Genomic DNA, 16,030 nt, shown 5'->3' with positions numbered 1-16,030 from the left:
CCTCCTCCACCTGCAGCGGTAGTTCCTCCTCCTCCAGATGCGGTAGTGCTTCCTGCAGATGATGTAGTTGCTCCACCAGAAGTCGTTGCTGCTTTTACGGTAGTAGTAGATCCTGCAGTCTGGCTTGTTCCGCTTGCAGTTGTCGGTGTTGTAACCACAGTAGTAGTCGGATAAACAGGGGATGGGAAAGTCACAGGTACACCGCATTCGACAGCAGTTGCTGGGGGATAACTATATCCATCTGGCGCAATAGGTGCTATCACGCTTGTCACATATCGAAGCAACTCTGCATTACTACCGCCAGCCGTATTCAACGCATAAAAAGCAACTCCTGCCAAGCCGAGGCTTACGGCAAAGTCCAGCTTGGCGTCAACGGCACTAAACGAGTTGAAAGTATAGAATTGAGATTGACCATAGGTAAAACTTTCTCCCACCGGGAATGTAACCAAGTCGTTAGTCGCTGAATAGTACAAAGCCTGAAACAAGACAAACAATACTGTAAGCTACTGTGCTCTAATCTGCTCGAGTTCGTATCTGTATTCACATTGCAATAAGTATCCTGAATAACGTAATGGTAAGGCAAGCTGAACGCTGCACCATGCGCTAGCGCAACTCCGATAAACTGGAGACTGTAGAGGGGAATGCCAAGAACGATTTTACCTGGACTGAACCCTTTTATGATCCAGCGGAACAGGTTATAGTACTGAAATTGGTGAAAAAATAAAACCACATTGACAACAACCTTTGGCAACCGCGCTGCGAGGCCATCTTACGATAGTCTGTGCTTCCACATTAAACGGTGCATCCATGCTGGCTAAAGGGCTTATCGGGCGCGTTCGATTCGTCAATTCGTACATTTCCTCATACGTGGTCAGAACATTGAACGCTAGTTTCGGTAGTGTAGGGTTGAAGTAAACATCAGCAAACGTAGAATTCCACGGGAGAGCGGAAGCTAGCTGTAGGGATGCATTGGTAGCGGCCGTGTACAGCGTGGACATGAAGGTGGCATAGTCGGTCTGGAAATCGGAGCAGTAGCAAAGTTATGGCAAAAGGATGGGCTAACGGCTACCCACGATGCTTACCGCTTGCGCACTGTTTAGGTTCACCATGTTCACGTACAGCCCGGAGCAACTTGAGTACGTTTTGGCAAAAGTGATGAGTGCTGTAACAAACTTTCTTCTAAGTGATGCATTTGACAGCATATTAGCGGTGACTGTTTCGGTGCCGACGCCCGTTACACCGATGTAGAGCTGCACGTACGGGTATGCAATCTTTTTGCTGAAAAATGAGTTAAGACCACCTGCGAAGCGACAGCGTAACAAGCACAGGTACTTAGACACAATATTCCGGAAGGATCATCGCGCAAACGGAACGCTGCCGACGGTCTGAACGTGTTCTCGCATCATACTCACTGAGCACTTCCGTTTGATTGATGCTGACATAGCCTACCGTGCCAGATGCGGCTGGTTTGAACCCACTGTAGATGGCCTGCGAGCACAGTCCGATCGATGTTTGCTGCGTATAGTCGGCCACGTTCGCGAAACATACTCTAGATTCTGAAAAGGCGAAGTGTTTATTGGAGTCGTTTGTGTTGCTGGTCTGCACGCCAATGCACCAGCACCGGTTGGTGCCCACTCACGAGTTTTCGTTTTGGTTGATTGAACGAAGGTAGCTGAAGGTATGAGAGCAGATCGAAACGGAAGAATTATTTTAGCCTGCCGTGGGGCGTGACGTCAAAAACGACAGCAGCTTTTGTTTCATGGCGAGCACGATGCACGTCCTATCCCGGTTGCAAAACCTACCACCAAGCAGCACTGCCACAGTCACCACCAGGAGCCGACAACCGCCGGTGCTTACAGTAGTCATTTTCGATATTCGCACTCGCTGTTTTAACTCTTAGAAGAACGGACTCGGCCGTGTTGATAGATTCACACCAGATTGTTCGTCACCAACTGATTGCCGACCGATCATTCCACCAGCGAAATTAAACCGAATGTGTGCGATGGAACCGAACGGCTCCCTTTTTATTTGACAATTTTACCTGACCAGTGGCAGCAAACACATTCTAAAGCCAAAAAGAAGAACATCGTTTGCGATTCCCATTTCGAGCAACACCGTGTAGAGCTCCCTGTGTGAACCTTGCGAATACCAGTGTGGATACTGTTTGTCCAGCTGACACCTATTACACAGTATTCTGTGGCTAACAAACTGGTGCAAGAAAAAGGAATGCTTAGTAACCTGGCCGTGGTCCACTGACGGAACGCCCCATTAGGCGGCTATAAAAGAAAAAACCGGCACAGTGCTCGACAGCCCAGGCAGGTCCTGTTGAGGCAGAGTTTGTTTTCACGGCCTCTGGTACACGGTTGACCGGTTGCAGAAGCTCCTGCTCCTGCGTCCTCCAATTTCAGACATTCTTTGCACAGCATGGGTCCAAAAAATATGGGCGATACAAACAAACAGATCCGAGAATTTGCGAAATTTGCCATCGTCTAGACAGCTCAACTACAGCCACGGCAGCACGTAGCACACTCCCTCAACCTCACCTCTCTCACGCTTTTCTTCCCGTCAGCTGCACCAGCTCGCTGTAGCTGACCAGGACCAGGCAGAGGCACTGAAAGCGCTTAACCAGGGCGACGATGCCGCGGCGACGCGGGACAGCGACTCGGACCAGGTAGCGCTGGAGTCGGTAGACCAGGACTTGCAGGGCTCCGCACAGGTGCAGCTGTTCCCTAAGCATCTACCGCCGACAGCCATAGGTCACGCTCAAGTCGGTGCCCCGGTGGGACCCAAGCATGGACCGGGCCTGCAGCACGGCGCTGTACTGCACCACGGCCCCATCTCGCACGGACCGAGCAGAGGTAAGCTGGGCTGGGTGCCGGACCGGAAGTGCTATGAGATTTCAGGGTGCGCTAATGGCAAGGATTTGGATTGATAGCGCATTGCTTTCGGCTTTCTTCTGCTTAACCCGCAAGCATCCCTAGGTCACGGACAGCCGTTCGGCCCGCCACCGCCACCGCCGGCCCCACCGCTGCTCCCGGTCCCGCACGCCTACCATGGGCCTCCTCCGCCACCGCCGCCACCGGGCCCGGCTGGGCCACCGAAGGTACACAGCCTGGAGCTAACGCCGGACAAACTGTACGGCGCGCCACTGGGCGGGAACGAGCTGTGGTCGTCGCCACTGCAGGACATGCCGAAGATCGTGTCACTGGACGTGAAGTGCGAGAAGCAAGGCATGAAGGTGTACGTGCAGTTCGACAAGCCGTTCTTCGGCATCATCTTCTCGAAGGGCCACTACAGCAACGTGAACTGCGTGCACCTTCCGGCCGGCCTTGGCAAGACGTCGGCCACCTTCGACATCGGCATCCACGAGTGCGGCACGGCTGGCAACACCGACAACGTGCTGTACAACGGCTACTCGGGCACGGACACGAACGCGGGCTCCTACTTCGAGAACATCATCGTGCTGCAGTACGACCCGCAAGTGCAGGAGGTGTGGGACCAGGCACGCAAGCTGCGCTGCACCTGGCACGACCAGTACGAGAAGTCCGTCACGTTCCGGCCGTTCCCGGTCGACATGCTGGACGTGATCCGGGCGGACTTTGCCGGCGACAACGTCGGCTGCTGGATGCAGATCCAGGTCGGCAAGGGCCCGTGGGCGTCCGAGGTGTCCGGGTTGGTGAAGATCGGCCAAACGATGACGATGGTGCTCGCGATCAAGGACGACGACAGCAAGTTCGACATGCTGGTGCGCAACTGCATGGCGCACGACGGTAAACGTGCCCCGATCCAGTTGGTCGACCAGCGGGGCTGCGTGACGCGACCCAAGCTGATGTCACGCTTCACCAAGATCAAGAACTTCGGCGCGAGCGCCTCGGTGCTCTCGTACGCCCACTTCCAGGCCTTCAAGTTCCCGGACTCGATGGAGGTGCACTTCCAGTGCACGATTCAAATCTGCCGCTACCAGTGCCCGGAGCAGTGCACGGACCCGGGCGCCCTCGACGTGCACCACCTATCGGGCGGGCCGGAGCACCAGCATCCGCCGCCGCCGCCTCCGCCACCTCAGTCGCTCGACGCACACGTCTTCACATCGAACCGGAAGCGCGACGACCGCCGGATCCGACGCACTCGAGGCGCTCCAGTCGCCGCTGCCGCCGGTCCGCAGAAGGAAGACGTCGGCCTGAACCGCGTCATACGGGTAGTGTCCCCCGGCGACCTGACCTTCCCCATCAGCACTCAGAACGACACCGACTCTACGATGATCTTCTCGGCACGCGACGAGGGCCTCATCTGCATGACCACGCCCGGCTTCACGGTGACCATTGTCGTGCTGCTGTCGATACTGCTTGCCTCCTGCGTCACGTCCGCCTTCCTGTGCATGCGCCTGAAGCCGTTTTCGCTGGCGCTATCCGCCGCCGCCAGCAAGGAGCGCTCGGTTGCCTTAACCAATCCACACCTGACAGCCGCGGGCGCCGGTGGCAGCACCGGCACCGCAGTGCTCTTCGCCGGCCCGAACTCGCTCACCAGCACCATGAAGTCGACGAAATCCTCCAAAACGCGCGTCCTTTACACCTGAGCTCGGTCTGCGTGCCAGTGTCGCGAGCGTGCGAGTGAAGGCCAGGTGGTTACTTAGGATTCATCATTGCCTCTTGCTTCGCAGGCATCAAAGCCTGTGCTCCAGGCCTGTGCTCCAGAGAGTCCCCCTTCACCCCGCTGCACTCTTCGTATGTAACCTTTCCTACGTTTTATGTTTGCCTTCCATTTCCTAACCCTCACCAACCGCACCAACCTCTCAGTTGCTCTGTCTGGGGGGGGGGGGGGGGCCCCCCCCCCCCCCCCCCCCCCCCCCCCCCCCCCCGCTGAGGTGCCCCCCCCCCCCCCCCCCCCCCCCCACCACCAACCGCTCTCTCTCTCGCTCAACATCTTTTCCCCATCATTTTATCTCTGTCTCTTATTTTATCTCACGGTTTTGTTTTGCATCCTACTCACCATGTGACTAGAATTTTTCAGTTCGCGGGCAGTATTTAGTAATAGTACACGTTCTTAAGAGGTTAAATTAGGTGTCGTTTGTTATTATTATTATTTTTTTTTTTTGGTTAGTGGAGGGTCAGTTTGCACAGTGCAGCTTGGCTTCCGCACCTGGGATGGTGGTTGACATACGCCGATGGATGGATTGGCGATGACTTTGGGGTTCGCGATCCGCATGCAATGTGGTCCAATTATGAAACTGTCGTGATGGGCGACGTGGACGCTAGCGGCACAACAAGTTGTTCGTCTGGGACTTTGGACGCCGATTGAAGAAAAACTTAAGAGCACCAACGCATTCTCTCGGAGAAGCCGACTCTGCGACACACTCGTTAGGCTAAGCATGGGACCAATGGACCCGTAGGAAATAGTGGGTGAAGCCACGCTTCTCCCGCCATGCTCAGCAGTGTAGCTGCTGGGTTTGTTGAGTTTTAATACTTTGTTCGTGCTCTAAGCCTTTTGGGTTTTATTTAATGTGTACTTTATATTATTTATTTATTTATTTTTATATTTATTTATATATTTATTTATGAATTTTACTGCATAACATTCATTTAGTATTTAACATATGACAGTACGTGTTCCGTTTTTGTTTCCATCGCAGTCTGGCAACAAGGTTGCAATATCGATTAAAAATAAACTGCCTCCCTGATACGCACAGGTTAGGTCACGCACGCGATGCAACCCATTGCACAATTGGCAAAAACAAACAAAAAAGCAATGAAAGAATTACCCAATTATTTTGATCACACGACACCCATTACATTTCAAAAATGTAATTACCTAGGTCACAACGCTTGCCGCAGTGCTTTCAGCATTTTTGGAATCTATCTCTCTACCCAAAGTAAGCAACTTAACTTAAACGATAAGGAAAGAAACACGGTCGATCAGTTGCAGAATTAGCTGATAAATGCAGTAGCAGCCTGTTACGACCTGTAACCTTTTACGAGTCGAATAGAATACTGACGCCGATGCATCCTTCTCATAGTAAACTTGAACGCTTGCCCATTTTCACTTATCCATTGCGTCCCAGTTCCCTCAAATATAGCGCACTAGGAGAGAAAGTGACCGACTAATCCACCAATGGCGTTACATACAGAATTTGCGAATTGCGATTGGCGAGGCAAACACACAGGCTATCAACGAATAATTTTCATGAAGTTAAAACTCCATAATCAACAGTACCGACAGGTGTGAACTGTTCCGAGAGTAGCGACAGTGTCGCTCGCATTATTATTTCAGATGAATTACAGTAGTTTAGCTATGTAAAATGTATCATATTACAAGCGTCCATAGAATGATTACACGAAAGTCAAAAAAGGGAATGAAAAACAGTTATGAAATGAATGCTTATATGTTCATGCACATTCGTCCGGTGAATCCTTTGCCGAAAAACACTGCTGTATCAACTAGCCGGTCTACCCGTTCTAGCGATGTAGCTATGTTGGGTTTACATTACTTTTACTTCAATAGGAGACAAATGTGGAAAATAAAAATGTTCATGAAATGAAACAAGGTCCCGTGCCTAAATGCCTCTTATTCGACTGCCTCTTCTTCAAACGAAAGGCGCCGCAGACGTACTCCCGTGGCATTCCCGCTTACACAGCAAACAACACGGGTGAACCTTTTGCCGCTGTGCATGCAACGCCAGAGGTGTTTAGTACGAAAATAACAAGGTGGTGTAAGTAAGTGGTACGATTTGCAAGAACTGTGTAAATAGCTGCACCAGGAAAAGAGGTCGGAAAACGGTATGCAAGCTGTGCTTTATTTATTTGCTGCCCCATTTTGGTGTTAGAACAACACGTTGCTTCCAACTGTAACGTGTTACATCACTCCAAAATTTTGCATAGCTTTCTTGCTAGTGTTCTATCTATCGATGTATCAGATTTAATTATACCAATTGCTTACTAGCATCGCTGCGTGTACAACACTTAACTTGGTCATGACGAAGGCAGTTATTATCGAAAGCAGTTATTTCCATTATTCAACGGATTCAGCAGCCCCGGAATATTTACTGTTTCGACTTTATGTACGCAAGGTGCAGCGGTGCTAGCAAGGAACTAATTTTAAGATTTAGTAAACCTTCTCCACAGAGTTGCGTAAGGAATAACAAACAGTAGGCGTAAATATTGCGAGGTAAGATTGTTGGCAGGGTTGGATTGTTTTTCTGCACGTCGGAGCCCGTATTGGGTGTGTGTGTGTGTGCTTGAATAATGATGATAATATCATCATCATGATATTATCATCATCATGTGGTTTATGTGTGTAGCGTAGATATGCGTGGTTTGCTTTCTTTCCAACAGCTTTCCTAAACTCATACTTTACTCTACATAGTCAAAATATCGCATTTCAGTTTAATAAACTTGTAACTTCAAACGTAGTTAACTTCATCGACCAACTTTCCCAATTGACATGGTTTCACAAAAAGTGCTTACGTTATATAAGTTAACTTGAAAGTGAATATTTAAACCATTGGATTTGCTTAAACTTTTCTCTTCGGATAATTTCCTTTCTCTCCGAACAACTAACATTGCATCGATTCAACATTAACTAACATCGGTTCAACATTAACCGAGGGTGACCAGTTCCTTCTGCGGCTCAAATTACTATGATACCTTCCCATTTTCCGTAGATGTGTACGAGTTTTCTAACGCCTCTTTTTTGCCAAGCTATAATTGCTTTTTTTTTCACATTGCTCGTTAAGCGATGAAAACTTTTTGTAAGTGTGTTAAATGTCAAGAAGGATACTAAATGGTTGAATGGTTGAGTGCTAGTACAGCCCGGCAAAGTGCTATTTATGTACACGCTAGTAGAATAGATTAACAGCCCAGACGCCACGAGAGGACACCGTCCATCTCGTATCCACACCAAATACGTTTGTTGTATCTACCAACTGTTGTGCAAACTTTTACTTTTCCACTCATATCTTCTAAACTGTAACGTGTACAGCATTCCGAAGTAATTTCTCGTTCGGCAGCTTCGTGATAGAAAGCAACTATATTATATGGAGCCACAACTTGTTTTACTACCTGCAATTGAGAGCTTTAGAATTTCATGTTTATGTTCTAACTAAAAAAAGAGTTCTAATATTTTTTGAATAACAGCTAACAGCCGTTAAGGCTTGCTTTGTCTCTGTATACATGCTGATAGTGCTTGGGAACAGTTTTACGCTCTCGTGTGGGTTCAAATGGACGTATTGCCACCGGAGAGATATAGAACTGGAAAGCTTAGAGGAAAAGAGAAGGAGTATGGACACCGCGAATGTCAAACAAACGCGTGAAGGTACTATAGTTTGGCATCGTCAAATCTTGCCAGTGACATTAAGAGCCATCAGTGCCCACGATGATAGCGTGGTCGGAAACGCTCGTCGTTGTCACGCAGCAGGCCTGGGTCCGATTGCCGAGACCTGCGTAACAGGTACGTTGGTGAGGTGCCAACAACACCGCCCGTAAAACACAACGTTTCAGAAAGCAAAATAGATTAAGATTGTCTCTGTTACAGGCCAAAACCGCTCGGCGGATGTAATTACCGGATAAGTAGACATCAAGAGCAAATGAAACTAATCTTAGAAAGACAATTTCAAATAAAGAACAGAATAAAACAAGAATTCCATGATTCCATAAATTTGGTGGATTTTGGTAAACACTTTCGCACATTGTCAAACACATCGCTGTTTCGGAGATGGGAGAAAAAGAAGCGTTTTGATATTATAGTTCAATAATATATAAACAAATGATGCTTTTTTCTACTATTCGGAGTTGCTTTTGGCAGCTAGTATTGAATATCACGCTGTTTAGCTTGCATACGGAGTCTAGGTAGCATTTCTTGCAGTTTATCTTGCATCCAGACTCTAATGGCATTGCTCACGCATTTCCACTAGACTTACCCATTCCGTCACTGATTGTCAAAATCTGCTGCAGTTCAAGCAGCGTAAAGCAGGCTTTCCCGTACAGTTAATTCGTAAACTAGATGCTCCCTCCCCTGTGAAATGCGCCATTCCCACTGACATGGCATCTAGAACACGTAATTAAGTCGAGGAAAGTGGCACGATTTTTGGACGATTACGAGAGCTGCGATTATGATGTTCTTTGTGGCTGCTTAGTCGACGCCAGCAAACCCTTGGCTGCCCTCCACGGCCTTCACAAGACGGTCTTTTAGTTGCAGATAGCTCTCGTATGCCGGCAAATCCAACCTGTTAAAGCTACGCAAAAAATCCAAGTTAGCATACTATCAGTGGCTGTACGGCATGTTACGGCTTACCATGTGTGTGCTCTGGGATAGTTCTCCGGGGTACCCCATTTTTCGATAGTAAACATCTGCGGTCCATTGGAACCGTACAACTCCTTAAATCCATTCATTGGCACGCGCGACGTGCCGGTGACAAACTGCAACAGACGGGCGCGCATTTCACTCGAAAACGAAAGTACAGCGCGCCAGAACCACTGTACAATTACGTGATTGGGGTAGTAGTCGCCCTTGTAAAGCGTATTTCGTTTCCAGTCCTTCACGTCGATACTCTGAATGCCACACATGAGTAGTTCTAACTCATTCTCATCGAAAATCTTCAATAGATTGAGCGGTACTAGCGACCCAAAGCCATCCAAAAACGCATGCATCTGGTCTTGGACGCGTGAGACAAAGCGCCATTGTATTACCAGCCGGATATACTCATCCTTATTTTCGTTCGACACTTCAATGTCGGCACCGTTCGGTTTAAGCTCGTGCTGACTCGTGTATCCAAATGTTTCTTCATCCACACAGAACGTGAGTGTTAGTTCACTTGGATCGTTCTCTTTGATCCACAGCAGTGAATTGTAGTACTCCATGTCGACTGCCTCCATATCCCTTAGTTCGATCGTTTTTTGCAGCATCATCTTGTAGAAAGGCCTTATGAAGAACGCATCCAACAGTTTACCGTGGTACACGGCCATTCCCGCGACTCGACCAATAAATCTAAAAATGAAATCGTAGAACGAGTTTTATAAATGAAATAGATGTGAGATATGGCCAATAGATAGGGATATGGTCCAATAGAGTCCAATAGATCAACCCACCTAAAGTAATGCAGATGATCCTCATTACAAAGCCCGCTGAAAGGATTTATTTGCAGCGTATAGTTATCCATCGCTGAGTACTCGAACAGACCGTAGTAAGGGTTGAACATTTCCTTAGACAGGAGATAGAACCATTCGCGAGCCAATCCACCATAATCCAGGCCCGCCTCTCCTTCGAACTCTATCCATAGCTTCGTTTTAAGCAGATCGACCTTGGTGATAGAATTGATAATCCTGTACGAATCTTCGAGGATGGACGCACGCCGTACCTTGATCTCTATTTTGTTCGGTATATTTTGCTGCGAAATATTTGTTTGAATGAATGTTAGCGACAGGAATTGCTTAATCATACGTTTGCACATCGTCCACACTTACCGGCTTCCGTAGTTGGGTTTTAAGATATTCGTACTTTCGCTTGTAGTCTCTGGAGTACGGTACAGCTTGACCGGCTATGTTTGGTATCGATAATCGCGGATCTTCCCAATGTGTAGTTCGCGTATCTATATGTGGCCAGATTAGGCAATATAAGGCAGAAGGAGAACAAAAATAAGCTGAGCCCAAACCAATTAACGCTAAGGCTTTTACACACTGTGATCGATGAAAAAGATTCGCCCATCTGTATGTATGCGTTCTTCCCAGCCTTCGGGAAGCGGAGCGAGGCCATCTTCCGGTTTCTGCCCACTCCTCAAAGAACCGTAAGTACCACTGGTCGGCATCGGACTGGCACATCCCGTTCGAGGATCGACCCATGAAGTCTTGCGTTCGTTGTGGTCAATAAAAAAAACTCTCCCATTCGGGGCGAGCTGCATCGACCAGCCTGCGGGTAACATCACAGAACCACCGGCCGGGCTGCTGCTAGATGAATCGTTATCATTAGAGGTCGAAGAACGTGTTGATGATCTATCGTCGCTCAGCTCATTGTTGTTGGTTGTGGAAGGGATGTTGATATTATTAGTGCTGTTGTTATAACTGCTGGATGGAGGTTCTGTGTTGCGACCAACTCCATCCACTTCATCTTCCGATCCCGCTCCACCGTCACTGCGTTCTTGTTGTTGTATTCGTAGACTGCTAGTACTTCCCATCGATGACCGGCTTGATGAACAACGTTCAGCCTCCGATGATTGATGTACCATCCCACATTGTGTACCGTTTTCCCCGTCCTACAAATGAGTCAAATAGGAGATAATAATTGTTCGTAAGTAACACAATCCACCCAAAACGTTCACCAACAGCCCATACGATCAAGATATATTATACGATCACAGAAATGAGATAATGAGAGCTGTGAATACTATTTGTTCTAAGCAAATGAATTTTGCGATCATTGCTTCGCAATAAAATGACTACACACACGCGAGCTAGCAAAAACTTTCTTCCTTCTAAGCTACAGCTATTCCATTTCCCTTGCAGTACATACACAAGCCAACACTGCGCATAACTATGTCAATGCTAATGGATTCAAATACCGGAACATTATACCGTAAATCCAGAAAGCAATCTTCCCCGTTCCACACAAACAATAAACACGATTCGCACCCGCGACAGACACCTTGTCGACATGAAGGAATGCAAATATCAATGCTAAGTGTTACCTCCACGAAATTGAGCAGGTTCTCGTCATGTACTGGACGTCGGAGTGCTACGGGAAATATGCGCACCGAAGAGCTGGTCGCACCAGCACTAGTAGTTTTACGGAAACGACTAATATCCACACCATTCATTGAAGATATTACACAAAATTTAGTATTTGAACGAGGGTGATAACGATGACAAGAGCATGCGTAAAAAATAGAGAGAATGAGACAGAGAGAGAGAGAGAGACATAGAGGACGGAGCATCAAAGTAGCCAGTATCGAAAAAGAAATGACCTTCCTGGATATTTTCTGCTGCTAGGAGGGCGAAAGAGGAGGAATATAAACAGGAGTAAAGCGATCACACAAACCTACTGCAGTCCGTTAATTCACCGTTCGGATTAGAGACAGGTCGACTACATCGAACCAGCGCAGCGGGTAGTAGCGGTTGTGTACGCAGCTGCTGCGTAAGCGGATTTACCGATTTTGGCCGCACAACGACCAGCTCTTCACTAACTTCATCGAAGGTCCTGACACGGCTCGATGAGCGCTCTGCTTCTGCCTCAGCCATGAAACTGGCCGTCGAAGATGCAATGGAATCGCTGTCTCTATCAACTGTTGGAAGCCCAACGGAGTCGGAGTTTGCGCTAGCGTTGTGAGTCTTATTGGGTATTCAAAGCGAAATGAAAAAAGGAAAAATTGGTTACATGTAAGCAATATAAAAACAATTACCCGTACACTCTAAATCTAACTGAAGTTAGTTAGAGAAAAAAAGAGACAAATTTGGGCAGTGCAATGCATACAAACGACACAAATCACCTCCGCGACCGAAGTACAGCTAATACGAGCAGCCCAAGCTGCCATACTCTGCAAAACTAAGACAGGCTGATGAAAAATTGAAGTAGAAAAAAACACACTCTTCAAGCTCTAAAACATAAAATGCGTTCTGGGTTAACCTCTTCGACATCGTAACGTAGATGGTACGGTGCCTCACTGTGAACCAATGCATCCACGCCAATCTCATCATTTTCACCCATCGTTGATACGTTGGTTGTCTGGAACGGTACCTCTACGGCGACTGTGGTACCGAAAGGAGTAGCAGAATCGACATTGTCCATATTAATAAGCACCGAACCATCACCTGATGGATACAGTATCAGCCGATCCCTGGTAGAAGCTATTTCAGCCACGGTAGCGCTAGCTCTATCTGCGTCGTCGTTGATGTTGCTTATCGATTCGTTATCGATACTAATGATATCCGTGCCCTTAGAGAATTATTCCAAAATCGGTAAATGTACTAGGGACATTCGGCTCCCCTCCCTTCGTAACAGAACCAATCAAGTACGCTTATCGCCTATTTATGGAAATTTCAAATCGACAGATAATAAATTGCAGTAACTCATAGGCAAATAATCGAGTTCATGTTCTGGACGTTATTATTTTCCTTTCTTGTTCGAATTTATAATTTCTTCTTAATTAATTCGCCTGTCAAAAAATAATCAACCAAAACTCAAGGCAAACAACCCTGCAAAGCTCTGGAAATATCTGAATTCAATTTCATTTTCACAGTTTCATCCCCGGCTAAGCATTTTTTATTTTCAATGGCAACTTACCGATGTACTATCATCTGCGCTTATGTGTACCCGTCTCTGAAACGCAACATCCAAATCGTTTTCCGTAGTCACTTCCGATGTACTGTGAGAAGTGCAAAAGAAATGTCCGAGAAATCAGAGCATGCGCTGCTGTTTGCGCAACAACAGTTTACGGTAATTGTAAAGGAGATGAACGACAACATTTTACAGTCCGGTACAAGACTATACGCATATGCTTACCACGTTGTAGGTCGCTCCCATCGTGTCGACCGGGCAAAGTGGTTTACGTAATAAGTACGACCGTTCGCATCCTGCCGTTCCTCCCAGCCATCTGGTAGGATGTCGGAAGTATTGTTACAGGTTGTATTTGAACAATCAAGCTAAAACAGGTAAGGACATTAAAACTTTATAAGATTGCTTTGATTGGAAGCTCTTACCGTATCCTCCAGCTGGGTAGATTCTGGCAATTGCCAATCGCCCTCATTACAGGAGTTTTGATCCTGTATGTATGCATGGTAAAGGTCCAAAAATCCTCGTACTTTTGAACGTGCGCTGAAATTCAATAAAAACCAAGCATGGTAAAACGTAAGACGGCTATAGCATTCGCTAACTAACCTTCGTGGCCGTAACGGATATCTTTTGGATGGTAAGTCAACGCCTTCTTGCTCTTTGGGCAGTTGCCCAAGCGTAAGTTCCACCATACCAAGAAAATCATCTCGTGTAAGGCGGTTTTCGTCGAACACCTGAAACACCAGTTTATGCTCGTGGGGCTTAACCCGAAATATAAACTCTTCGTTCCATTGCGGGTGCAGGGTTTTTTTCTTAGTTTTCGTCAGCACTGAATCTATGTTTTCATCGCCTTCTATGGTATTAAGATCAATTCGAACATATGGATCACTGCAAAACAAAACATCCAACATTTTGAAATCTTTCCTACACCCCCATGTTGAGTAGTAACTACATTAAACAGTATACAACGATATTACCTCGCTCCGAATATATCCTTTTTCGCCAGTTGGGTTCCAGCTATCACTTTAATCCGCAGCCGTGCACAAGATGCGTCGTTGGTCTAAAAATAAAAGAAAGTTTAAGAACATACATCTTAAGATAAATTTTTCATTTTTTTTCGGCTGTTCTGGCTATAAATGTACTGGATACGGCAAATTAGTACGCATGCAGTTGAATGTTTTTCCGCTTAATTAATTGTACCACCAAAAATGTTTATTATTACACACTGATATTCGAACACTGACAGTGCATCAAGTTAAGTGACAAACTTCAAGTTGGTGCTTAAAACGGCTCTGCCCGTTCAAATAATGATAAATAAAAAAGGGTTTTTTCTTCTAATCATAATTTCAATGTTAGCAATGTCCTAACGTGAAGGGATAAGAACCTAAACTCGTTGCTTCGGATAGGATATCCTATAACGATACTACTGTAAACTTTCGAAATATCGCGTCGATGCACCCTGTACAATGGCTGTACGGTATTGTTGGGTTCGGATCAAAAAAACATACTTCGTCATCCAGCTTAAGGAGAAGCTTCCAGCGAGACCAATACAGGAGTTCGTTCCTAGTAGCGCACCGGTAAAAAAGTTCCAACGCTAAAAGTGTCAACTTGCTTTGAAGCGAGGAACGTGAATCAAACAACAAAAGGGCAAAAGACAGAAGAGAACGTTCGATGAGCGAACGGCTTGCACGATGATAACGAGGCGACGCAAAACGTGTGGTATTTACCGCATAAATGTCAGAAGCTGTGGTCAATCGATTTTTATACAAACGAAGTTATTATTCACTAATCCTGCGGTGGCAGTGTGTTAGTTTGGAGGAGCATGCATGAATCACCGTGAAGCTATTACGAATGGGTGGAACATAAAAAAAGCATCGTACTCCTGTTAATGCTCCGGATCAACACATATCGAAGCATCGGAAAATAAACTGATACCATGAGAACGAACCAACAACTGGTTCGTGATCTAGACATAATTGTTGCAGCTGTGGCATGTAACTTACATACTGTCCATCCGATGCGGGCAGATAGCCGTAGTCTTCGAAGTTGGCCATTGGTAGAAAATGACGCTTGGTGGTCCAAGCGCTGAGGGAATTGATTTCTGTTAAACGCTGCTACGATCTGGTTGATAACTCAATTGATTGCTGCTCGCGCCTCGATATCCGCGATCGGTATATACCGATTCCACCTTCTAGGATGTTCCTGGCAAATTCCCTAGGTTTCAGATTATTCTACTGCACTGCCTGGGCTCTACCAACAACTACTTCTACAATGGCTAGCTGAAGCAGTGACTAAGTCAGATGCGTTTGTCGGTAAATACACAACACTTCCAAAACACTCAAAACCCCAATGTCCACTGAAACACTGAAATATGTAATAGCCATCGAGACACTAAGCTGTAGCACCGATCGGCTTGAAAAACAACTTCTAATCTAATAAACACAGGTGTCACACGCACACTGCATTGCGCTGTTTGACACTTTCAGCTGGAGTTGTTTTCTTTTATTCGTGGGCCAACTACAGGGTGACCCGCTTAAAACAACGTGAAAATATAGAATTATTATTATGCTTACCAAAACCATTTTTTGTCATAATCATTTGCGGTTTCAATAAATACGGTCCCGTCCGTTCTACTAAGATTAAACAAAATTTCTTGTGATTTCGGTTCAAATTATTTGTATCATATTCTGATTTGAAATTTGACTTTTGCATGCTATCAACTATAATAGTTGTGCTGCATTGGACATGCATGTTTTATTTCATATAACGTTGTTTTTTTTAT

At 46.5% G+C, this 16,030-nt stretch overlaps 2 protein-coding genes across 3 annotated transcripts in view; one reads left to right on the top strand and one right to left on the bottom strand.

Annotated features, from left to right (window-relative positions):
- LOC128277538 (uncharacterized) overlaps window positions 1-4,573 on the top strand; it is a 10,371-nt gene extending 5,798 nt beyond the window's left edge. Inside the window, exons 2-3 of the mRNA XM_053016014.1 lie at window positions 2,570-2,858; window positions 2,982-4,573. Of these exons, the coding sequence (XP_052871974.1) occupies window positions 2,570-2,858; window positions 2,982-4,573 (1,881 nt within the window). The remainder of the gene's footprint in view (window positions 1-2,569; window positions 2,859-2,981) is intronic.
- Window positions 4,574-5,609: 1,036 nt separating this feature from the next.
- On the bottom strand, window positions 5,610-15,554 carry LOC128269129 (E3 ubiquitin-protein ligase Nedd-4-like). Of its 2 annotated transcripts, XM_053006512.1 has the most exons (11): window positions 15,252-15,554; window positions 14,226-14,308; window positions 13,855-14,136; window positions 13,677-13,791; window positions 13,480-13,619; window positions 13,261-13,342; window positions 10,666-11,236; window positions 10,452-10,576; window positions 10,077-10,375; window positions 9,283-9,975; window positions 5,610-9,223 (listed from the first exon to the last, which is right to left on the bottom strand). In XM_053006512.1, exons 1-11 carry the CDS (start codon window positions 15,300-15,302, stop codon window positions 9,121-9,123), a joined length of 2,544 nt encoding a protein of 847 aa, XP_052862472.1. In that variant the 5' UTR covers window positions 15,303-15,554; the 3' UTR covers window positions 5,610-9,120. The 2 variants fall into 2 exon arrangements, with proteins under 2 accessions (XP_052862472.1, XP_052862464.1); XM_053006504.1 differs by having other exon boundaries at window positions 13,677-14,136.
- Between the last annotated feature and the right edge of the window lie 476 nt (window positions 15,555-16,030).

The sequence above is a fragment of the Anopheles cruzii genome, chromosome X, assembly GCF_943734635.1.
Source record: "Anopheles cruzii chromosome X, idAnoCruzAS_RS32_06, whole genome shotgun sequence".
Taxonomy (NCBI): Eukaryota; Metazoa; Arthropoda; class Insecta; order Diptera; family Culicidae; genus Anopheles; species Anopheles cruzii.
The sequence above is the reverse complement of the archived record's forward strand: the minus strand, read 5'-3'. Positions and strand labels throughout refer to the sequence as shown.

What these genes read in the sequence shown, in the direction of transcription:
- LOC128269129 (XM_053006504.1), bottom strand. Translation starts at nt 15,302, where the DNA reads ATGGCCAACTTCGAAGACTACGGCTATCTGCCCGCATCGGATGGACAG. An exon ending in GCGCAGATGATAGTACATCG is followed by an intron (nt 11,237 to 13,260) that starts GTAAGTTGCCAT and finishes ACTCATTTGTAG; the next exon opens with GACGGGGAAAACGGTACACA. An exon ending in GATCATCTGCATTACTTTAG is followed by an intron (nt 9,976 to 10,076) that starts GTGGGTTGATCT and finishes TTTCATTTTTAG; the next exon opens with ATTTATTGGTCGAGTCGCGG.